Source organism: Alexandromys fortis, unplaced genomic scaffold (assembly GCF_014885135.2).
Source record: "Alexandromys fortis isolate MF-2015 unplaced genomic scaffold, M_Fortis_MF-2015_v1.1 scaffold_175, whole genome shotgun sequence".
Classification (NCBI taxonomy): domain Eukaryota; kingdom Metazoa; phylum Chordata; class Mammalia; order Rodentia; family Cricetidae; genus Alexandromys; species Alexandromys fortis.
Genome location: NW_026068065.1, coordinates 2,581,457 through 2,592,018, shown reverse-complemented (window position 1 = coordinate 2,592,018; position 10,562 = coordinate 2,581,457). Strand labels below are relative to the sequence as shown.

Below are 10,562 nucleotides of genomic sequence, written 5' to 3'. Positions count from 1 at the left end.
ATGGGAAGATAGCCAGGATAGACTTGACCAAAGTAAGACAAACTCAGCTGGGAAAGACTGCAGTTCCATGCTCAGTATCTGGAGCTTTTGATGACATCTGGGCTCCAGTGGGCTTGAGTAGCTCTGCCTCGAGCCTGGCTACTGTAGTACACATAGCATCTTTTGGTCCATCTCCACTCCGTCCCTGTAGCTTTCTTTGGTGCATGCTCGGCATCTTGTGCAGTGAGCACTTCCTGGGGAGAGGTGATCAAAGGTCTGTTTACCTCAGATGGTGTTGATTGTTATGTCAAAGTTCATAGTAATATAGCTGTGAATTTGGAGAATTGGTGACAGGTTACTATGAGACCACAGATGACTCAAACAGCTGCATTACTGAACAGCCAACTCCATCTCGGGTGCTGATCCACAATAGCTGTCATCCTCGAGTCCTGTGTGATGTGCAGGCAGTTGACAGGCTGGAGAGCCTCCTTCTCAACAGTACTGCTTACAGCCTTGGTGGGGGTCAGGTGAAATGCTTCAGGAACTCAGTGAGAGTTGTTTCCTGTTTCCTGGGAGCCTCCCTCTAGGACAGAGGTTCTTAGCTCTTCCTAATGCTTCAACCCTGTAATACAGTTCTTCATGTGGTGGTGACCCCCAACCTTTATTTACAGTTACTTTCACTGCTACTTCATAACTGTAACTTTGCTACCGTTATGAATTGTAGCTATCTGATATTCAGAATATCTGATATGCAACCCCTGTGAAAGGTTTGTTCGACTTCCAGAGGACTCGCAGCATACAGATTGCGAACCAGCGCTCTAGTATAAAACAGATTAAGATGGAACTTCTTGTATCTTAGGGAGGCTCATTCCACCATGGGATGTTGAACTCAAAGGAAATTGCTGCATATCTCCAATATCATAGAGTCTTGTCCTACTGAGCTTTAACTGTCAACTTGACGCAGCCCTAGAGTCACCTGAGAAGGGCATCTCAATTGAGAAATTGCCCAGATCAGATCAGCCTGTAAGAATATCTGTGAGAGATTGCCTTGTTAATTATAGTATGGCCCAGCCCACTGTGGGCAGCACCATTCCCTGGGCAGACGGCCCTGGCTGTCTAAGAAAGCAAAGTAAGCATGAACCCAGGAGCGAGTCATCAAGCAATATTCTCCCATGGTTTCTACATCAGGTCCATGCCTTGACTTTTCCTGATGGCCTATGACCTGGAAGTTGTAGGTCAAATCCTCCCCTCTGAGTTGCTTTTGGTCAGTATTTTATCACATAACAGGAAGCAAGCAGGTCTGTTCCAGCTTCAGCTTCCTCCTCATGGCTCCACACAAGGGTGTCTTGGTCTCGGCGTCACCTCCCCTTCACAGACTTTGCTTGGCCTTGGCAGCTTCCGTGTACATCGGCGTGGGCCTGCATGTACCACATGACTGGATTGTGCTTGTCTCTAAGGCAGTGTAGTCTGTGCTGCTACGTGGTCTGGCCCCTTTTACCACAGCGGTGATGATCTCCACCCAGGTTGCTTTCTGGCAGGGAACTCCTTCAGGAATATTCTCACATCAAGTTCTCTCCTTCCCAATGAGTTTGTGTTTTCACAAGATGAAGTCTTCATGGGAGGAGGGGATTCTTGCTTTTAGAGCGCCATTCCTGTTGTCCCAATGTGGAACACAAGATTTCTGTTTTATGGTACGAATCTCTTGAGGAGTTAGAGCTGCTCTCTGTACTAAACTTACTGGCTTCTTTAAATTTGGTCGTACCCCTTTCCTTGACAGACTGTACTTTTCATATAACATTTTATAGTCTAAGGTCCTATGCTGGTTTGAAATTTTCACTCTAAACAGCTGTAGCGGTTTGAATGAGAATGGTCCTCATGGGCTCATATAGTTGAATGTTTGGTTACCAGTTGGCGGACTGTTTAGGAAAAACTAAACAGGTGTGGCCTTGTTGGAGGAGGAGGTGTGTCACTGGAGGTGAGTGTTGAGGTTTTAAAAGCCTATGTCAGGCCCAGGATCCCCTGCTCCATCTCTCCTGCTGCTTGTAAAGCAGATGTAAGCTCTCAGCTCCTGCGGCAGCACCATCCGTGTTTGCCCGCATCTGTGCTTGCCTGCATCCGTGCCCCCCTCACCATGATGGCCATGGACTCACCTTGAAACCGTAAACAATCTCCCAATTAAATGCTTTCTTTTATAAATCATCCTGGTCATAGTGTCTCTTTCCAGCAAGTAGAACAAAAGCGGAGACAATTACTTATTCCATTACTTTTGAATTCAGCTTTATTATTCAGGACATGGGCAGAATGCAGTCTGATTCTAGGCCAGAATGGGAACATGAATGACCTTCCAGCTCAGTTCCCAAGAGTCCTTGTTCCCCTCTGAAGCCTCATGAGCTCAGGCAGTACTGTACTGATTTCCATTGTACTCTGGTCTTTCAACCCCCGACCCAAATTCACCCCTTAAACTGTGCTGACAGCCTTCTGGGCTTCTGTAGCTCACAGCTCCAAACATTGGTCCCACAAAACAGTTCAAGGCCCAGGAATAACAGGTTTCTTAAAGCAACAATCCCACTTTGGGTGCCAGTTTTCTATATTAGCTACATTTTTGTTATTGCTGCAACCAATGTTAGCAGTAATTAAAGGCCTGGACCCTTGTAGCCTCAATAAGCTGGGTTTAGCCACCTGTCTTTAAGCCAGTCGAGCAAACAATAGTAAAAAGGAGGTTTATTCAGTGTGGCCACACTGGGAAAAGGAACAGAGAGATACAGTGACGCCTCCCTGCAAAGCCCATCTTTGAGGTCTTGGCATGAGATTTAAAATGTAGCGGGCAAGAGTTATTCATAGCTAAGCATCCCATTCAAGGTATGATCTACCCCATCTCTGACACATCTGATGCCTGTCTCCATCCTCCGTTTCACTGTAGGTGAGCTGGAATTACAGGTGTGCACTAACACACCTGGCTTTATGTACATTCTGGTGATCCGGACTCAGGTCCTCGTGCACATCCTACCCGCGGAGCCATCTCCCCAGCAGAGGCAGAGGTTCTCATTTGCCTGGAGTTTACCGAGTAGGTGTCAACTCCGTGGGAAACAATTGTATGTCTGGCAGCAGGCTGATGATATTAGACTTTTTTTTTTCATTAAGAAGGGGCCAGAGATTAATCTTCCCTAATTTAAGTACATATTCTGGATAAGACTTGCCCCCCTTGCCCATAATGCTTCTGCCAACACTACCAAGTCCCCATGGTTGCTTTATTCATCATTGTGATTTGAATGAGAATGGCTTCCATAGGCTCATAGATTTGGATGCTTCGTCACCAAAGAGTGGCACTGTTTGAAAGGGTATGGGGGTGTGGCCTTGTTGGAGGATGTGTGTCATTGGGAATGGGATTTGAGATTTCAGAAGCCCCTGCCAAGCCCCAGAGACTCCCTCTTCCTTCTGTCGAGAGATCCAGATGTAGAACTCTCAGCCACTTCTCCAGCATCACGAATCTGCCTGCATGCTGCTGTGCTCCCTGCCATGGCTACAAGGAACTAAACCTCTGAAACTGTAAGCCAGCCCCAATTAAATGGTATCCTTTATAAGAGCTGCCTTGGTCATGGCATCTCTTCATGACATTCCCATAGTACTGCTTCTCTGTCTGTCTGTCTGTCTGTCTGTCTGTCTCTCTGTGTGTATGTGTGTTTACAGGAATGTTTGTGTCTGTGGATGGAGGCCAGAGGTCCCTCTCAGATGTCTTTTTCAATTGTTCTCCACCTTCTTTTTTGAGACAGGATCACTCACTGAGCTTGAACCTTCCCTGATTGACTAGACTGGCTGACCAGGTGAGTCCCTGGGCTCCTCTTGTCTCCTCCTGGCAATGGGATTACAGGTGTGCACTGTACAAGGGCAAGCATGAGGACCAAGTTTAGTTTAGATCCCTAGTACTTACACAGAAGCGACGTGTGACTGCTTAGTCAGCCTCGCCACTTCTTAGTCAGAGCTCCATTGCTGGGAAGAGACACCATGACCATGGTGACTCTTATAAAGGAGATCATCTAATTGGGGCTTTCTTACACTTTGGAGACTTAGTCCATTCTCACCATCGTGGCAGGAAGTGTAGTGGCAGGCTCCACAAGGCCACACCACCTAATCCTGTCAAAGAGTTCTGCTCCCCACCAACTGAGCACTCACATGTATGGATGGCTGTGTAGCTTTTTTATTTGGCTACTAATCTCTTCAGCAACTGCACCCTTCTTTGAAGTGGCCTGAAACATACCCTGGTGGTCACACCGCTACCAGTTGTCTGAGCTTTCCTCTCTGACTCTCTGCTCCTTCAAAGTCTGCACAAATTAGTCAACTTGTAACTTTTATCATTTTGACAGAGTAGGAAATGGGTAGCCATCACCTCACTAGCCCAGAGTCCAGCTGTCTCAGTGCACCTCTGTATTGCTTTGTGAAAACACTGACGAGAATAACTTGGGGAGGAAACCATTTTTTTTGGCTTACGGTTACAGACCATCCCGAGGGAAGCCAAGGGAAGCCAAGGCAGGAGCTTAAGTCGGCGGCACACCGTTCACTAGATAGGTCTCCATGGCTTGCTCCGCCTGCTAGTAGAGGCGGCACTGCTCACGGTGGGTTGGATTCTCCCACATCAATCAGTAATCACGAAAACGCCCTCTAGATAATGCCCGTAGGATAATCTAATGGAGGCAGTTTTTCAATTGCTTGTCTCTTGTCCCAGATGACTATAGCATGAGTCAACTTGACAAAAATCTTACTAGCGCAGTGGACCTTTGGGAGATACATCTAGGATCCGGCTATGGCAATGTATAAATTTATGCATGCAAATATGTTTCTTTGGTCTATTTTGATCCATTCATCTCTTTCTTACCTAAGATAGATTCTCTAGTCTGAACAAGAAAAGAAATTGGATTAAGACTTTACTAAAGTAGACTGGGGAACTGGCTCAGTGGTTAAGAGCACTTCTCTGGCAGAAGACTCATATTTGATTCCTAGCACCTCCTCCATCTGCGACTCCAGTCCCAGCGAATGTGATGACCTCTTCCGACTTTTCTGGCACCAGGCATGAATGTGGTGCTCATACATACATGCATGCAAAACACTCATACACATAAAATAAAATAAAATAAACCTTTTTAAAAAACACTTAATAAAACAGAGTTTTAGCATTTGCAGGAAGAAATGAAAAGATTATTAAGAAAGGATGACACGTTTAAGTAAAATAAAAAAGGCTTTGAAATTTGTTCGGATGAATCTTTATTAAACAACAGTGATTTTTCACTTTTAATAACATGTCTTTGAAAAGATTTATTTTTATTTTATGTGTATGTTTGCCTGCATGTATGTATGTATACCACATGCATGCCTAGTATCCACAGAGGCCAGAAGACAGCATCAGGTCCTCTGGAACTAGAGTTACAGATAATTGTGAGCTACCATGTGGGAGCTGGAGCTGAACGGGGCCCTAAGAACCGCCAGCACCAGGCCTGAGCCTTGACTTCTTAGTAGGAACAGCTCAGCATCAGGGCCCTCTGTCTTGGACCACCCTGCCTACTTTGTTACTCAAAACTCAAGCCGAGAGACTGCTGGGCAGCCAGGAGCCTGAGAGAACTTGTAGAATGCAAACCAGTGCTTGAAAGTTTTCAAATCTGGGACCAAAATCCGGCTTCATCTGGACACTCTAGATGAATTCATCTCAGTTCTTCAATACTGTCTGCCACATACTGTGAAGAGAAGCTGGATGGAAAATTTGATAGAGCTGGAGTTATCTTTATCCATCTAAATGCATACAGAAATAAAACAGATCCACACAAAAAGATTACCTCTCAGTTCTGAATGAAATCCTGGATGGAGCTGTTTGGACTTGAAGAGTTGTAGGTTGCACATTGGGTAGAGAATGATCATCAATCCTTTTTTTCTGCTTAATTGGTACCTGGAATATCAAGTTGATGATAAGGATATTTTTTAAAGGTGGCAAAGGATATTTTTTGTTTTGTATTTGTTTTTGTTTCATTTTATTTTGGTTTTTGAGACAGGGTCTCTCTGTGTAGCTCTGGCTGTTCTGGAACTAGCTCTGTAGACCAGGCTGGCCTCAAACACAGAGATCCGCCTGTCTCCCTGCTCTTCCCCCAGTGCAGGAATTAAAGGCCTGCTCCACCCCTGCCCTGCTGCTGAAGGATTCCCATAGCATAGCAAGGGGTACTGCTGCCTCTGAGACCAACAGCTCTGGCTCTAGGGAGGCGGCCTTTGGTGGGCTCGTCATAAAGGGAACTAGTCAGGGTGAGTCCATCAGGGGAAAGGTGCTCCAGGTGGGGACCGGAAGACCTGCTGACCTGGAGCAGCCTAAACACTCCTCGGGGCTCTGTCATTAACGTCAACACTGCACCATCTTTGTAGAACATCTGCGCATATATCACAGTCTCGTGTGTGTCCTGTCTGTCAGACCTGTCAGCTTGTCTGTCTTATCTCCACACCTTCTTAGGAAGTCACACCACAGACTTGGAGCGGCTCGAGCTCAGGCTGGGTGTTGCCGGCCTTCATATCTTCTGCTTGGGGATCCCTATTTGTACCCACGCTCATGGAACCACAGGACACTTGGCTGTAGGATTTATTTTAGTTTATCAAGTGGTTTATTTTAGTATCTTAGTAGGGTTTATTTGGCAGTAGCCAACAGTTAGCCCTAGTCCCTTACCCTGCCAGGTTTCTCACGTCCAGTGGGTCTCTGTCAATGCACTTAGCTAGTTAGCCTCTTCCACCACAAGGGTTATGACCCGCCACACCCCCAAAGTACTCAGAGCTTTCAGAAGTGACATGAAGATGGGGTGAACTCTGAAATGTCTTGTTTTCCTTTGCACATGGCGGTCTTCTCTTGGTAGAAGGCTTTTACAAGCAAAGATACTGCTTTTCCTCCATACTGTATGCATGGATTCAGCCAACCACAGACCAAAAAATATTGGGAAAAGATAAAATTCGTACTGTGTGCACAGACTTTTTTCTGTCTACATTCCCTAAGTGATATAACAATTATTTGCACTGTTTTAACATTATAAGTAATCAAGAGGTGATTTAAAGTATATAGGAGGTATGTGTAGATTGCATGTAAATGGCACCTGTAGGCTTTGGTACCCATGGGGGTCCTAGAACCAACTCCTCATGGATACCGAAGGACAACTCTACTAGAATTTCGCATGTTAGGGAAAGATGATTGCACACCCTGAGGAGTGGAGTGAGGTCCCTGATTTGGTAACCATAGTAACACGGCCCTGATTTGGTAACCATAGTAGCATGACCCTGATTTGGTAAGGTTTCATTGATTCCCATTTCCTTCCTACCTTTTCTTCCTTCCTTCCTTGTTTGTTTTTGTTTGTTTGTTTTCCAAGACAGGGTTTCTCTGTAGCTATCAAGCCTGTTCTGGTACTAGCTCCTATAAACCAGGCTTGCCTCGAACTCACAGAGATCTGCCTGCCACTGCCTTCCAAGTGCTGGAATTAAAGGTGTGCGCCATCACCGCCCGGCCTCCCTACCCTTTCTTAACTGTATATTTTAAGTGCTGCAATGAACTTCCATCCAGACCTAGACTGCCAATTGGAAAATCACAAGGAAAGTTTGGGGATCTGTGAGAAAGCTCAACAGATTAAGATGTTTGCTGCCAAGCTTGATGGCCTGAGTTTAATCCCCAGAACCAAAATGGTGGAAAGAGAGAAATAACTCCTTCAATTTGTCCCCTGATCTCCATACGCACATGCTGGAACATACATGGTATGTATATGACATACAATAACAAACAAACAAATAAAAGAGGAAGGCAGGGGAAATTAGATGAGGGACCTAATATTAATAATTATTGTCTATGATTACAGAAGAAACTCAAAGAGAATACATCAAGGCTCTGGTACTGATTTCCAGAGCCATTGAGTGGGTTGTAATTCAGAGAGGACCCTGGGCTTATTTCAACACTAAAACTGTAAAACAGATCCAAGCTACCTGGCTAACATCCGGATGTAGAATTTTCCTAATGTAAGTTTGAAATTACCCTAAACGTATACACCAGGTATAAAGTATTCTTGTTTCCTATGTATAAGCAAGCTCAGCATCACTCACAGTCTTTGGCCTTTGAATCCTTCTTGCCATTTTATTGCCAAGAAGATTAGTCTTTGGAAACCGCTGGTGGGAGCATCTGGATAACGCAGCAGCAGAGTTTAGGGAGCGGTGGGTCTGGGGTGTAAGCCCTATAAAGAAAAAGGAAAAGAAAGTAGATCTCTGGCTGCAGTGTACAGAGCCCAGTTTAACACAGGGCATTCCCTCTATGTGTTTCTCTCTCCTTCCCCTCTCCCTGATGGATGTGAACCCTAAGCTAGGTAGAATGAATTAATATTGATCACAGGTAACTCTCCCCCCCCCCGCTTTGATTTTTTAATTTTTTATTATGAACTGTCATGTGGGTGCTGGGAATTGAACCAGGTCCTCTGGAAAGCAGTCAGTGTGCTCTTAACCCCGAAGCCATCTCTCCAGCCCCCTTTATAGGTAACTCTTTAAAGAAGCTTGACGATGAGCAGGAAAAGGCTGGCGAATAGGGTCCTGGGAGGTGGTTTTTCCAAGTTTGTTTGGCTGTTGTTTTTGATTAGCTCAGACTGGCCAGCACCACACTCTCAGTCCTTCCTACCTTCAGTGATGGGACAGGCCGAGCACTGGGGCTGTGGGCCAGGATTATATGCATAAGCCATCAAACCCGGCTTCAATGAAGGCTTTTATTTTAGTAGATTTTTTATGACCTTTACACATACATGAACGATACATAATTGTTAGCTGTTACAAGATCCCTCCTGGGTGATACATCCTAAAGGACTGTCCCCCAGGACCCTCATCGGACAGGAAATACGAGGGTGGAGATAAGAAAGGGAAAGGGTTCCTCAAAACTCCGGAGGAGGAAGCGCGGACAGGATCCTGTCCACTGGGATTGCTCTGGTTTTCGCGGCTATAATGAAGTAAGAGAGGACCGCTAACACTATAAAGAGAAGAGGTTGATTTGGGTCACAGTTTGGGAGGACCAAAGTCCTGGTTCAGGAGATGGGGAGGGGTGGGTGAGGTAGGTGGGCACTCAACTGGTCCAGGTTCAATGAATGAACCCTCAAGGGAGGAAAAGACTATAGCATAGGGAGGTAGGGAGCTGAAGCCAGGGAGTGAGCCCAGGATCAGGTCCACTCTGCTAGCAGCCCCACCGAGACTTCAGTTTGCTAGGGAGCTGGGTGACATTGGGAGGCTTGGGGGCCGCTGAATATGGATTTGAAACTTGTAGTCAGTCTTGTCCATCCTTAAGATTTAAATCACCACATGAAAGGTGGTTGCAGGGCTTTGCTGAGGCCCTATTAGAGGAAAATCCCCCCCCCATCAAAATAACAGGACCTGAGCTTTTCCTCTATCCGCAGGTGAAGAAATGATATTCTAGCCCACCCCCAAATGATAGGTTCTTTTGTCTTTTCCTTAAGAATTAATCTTAAGGGGTCTGTCAGCCAACTAGCCAGAAAGTCACCCTTCAGGAACGCTGAAGACAGACTGGAGGAATACTTATCTCCCTAGGAAGAAGACTTGGTTACTTACACACCAGAGACCCTCCCCCAGTGCAGGCGCTTATAGGTCTTTACACAAAACCTGCTGCCTGTCTTTCTAAATTCTAACTAAAAAGAACAAAACTTTTTCTTTTCCTTCTTTTTAATACCTTCTCTATTGGTCAAAATCCTAGCACGCTTCCCCCATACTCTCGCGTTCTTACTCTTTCCCCACAGTCCTGTCCCCTGCAGCTGCTTCCTGGCCTCTGCTGTTGAGAATGCCTGCTTCCCTGGACCGAACTCAGAAGAAGGCTTTCCTCCATTCCTCCCTCACAGCTGGTGGTGAGACTGGCTGCTGATCCTCCCTGTTGTCATTTCCCTCTCAAATTCAAACAAAATATTCCTTCATCTTTCTGAGTCTGTTTTTAAATTCTTTTATCAACAAGACTATGAAGCCACAAACAGGAGAGCCAACTCCCAGGGAACAAGGGGCTTCACAGGACCTTCCTAAATCCTTTTTGAGGGCAGCACCACAGGAACCAAAGACCCTCCAAGCTAAGCTCCACCCCTTAAAGGTCCCACACACCTCTTTGCACTGTAGGGACTACCCCACACAGCCAAACCACATCCGACCTGTGGTGGGAGGTCGTGCCAGGGATTTCCAGGCTTTGGGGCTATTTTTTGAAGGATTGGAACAGGGGAGTGACACAGATTTGCAGAAGTAGCAAGTCAGCTTTATTCAAAGCAAGGCAAAACCCAGATGAGAGAGGGCCCCTCCTGTCAAGACTGACAGCCGACCATATAAAGGAGGTTATGCCAAGGTCCCAGTTTCTGTTTAGGGTTTCCTCTTATAGGGCTAAAGAGAAGGAGGAGGCTGATTCTTAAGAACTCACCCTGTACACCAGGCTTGCCTTGAACTCAGAGATCCACCTTCCTTTGCTTTTGGAGTGTTGGGATTAAAGGCATGCGCCACCTCTGACCAGCGGGTTCTATATTTTGACCACTAGATTAGGTCGTATAATCATTTCTCCTATTATG

At 45.9% G+C, this 10,562-nt stretch overlaps 1 protein-coding gene across 1 annotated transcript in view; it reads right to left on the bottom strand.

The window, feature by feature from the left end:
* Positions 1-5,227: 5,227 nt before the first annotated feature.
* LOC126487621 (uncharacterized) overlaps positions 5,228-10,562 on the bottom strand; it is a 178,778-nt gene continuing 173,443 nt past the window's right edge. Inside the window, 3 exon segments of the mRNA XM_050120553.1 lie at positions 5,228-5,715; positions 5,802-5,911; positions 8,080-8,207. Of these exon segments, the coding sequence (XP_049976510.1) occupies positions 5,670-5,715; positions 5,802-5,911; positions 8,080-8,207 (284 nt within the window). The 3' untranslated portion in view covers positions 5,228-5,669.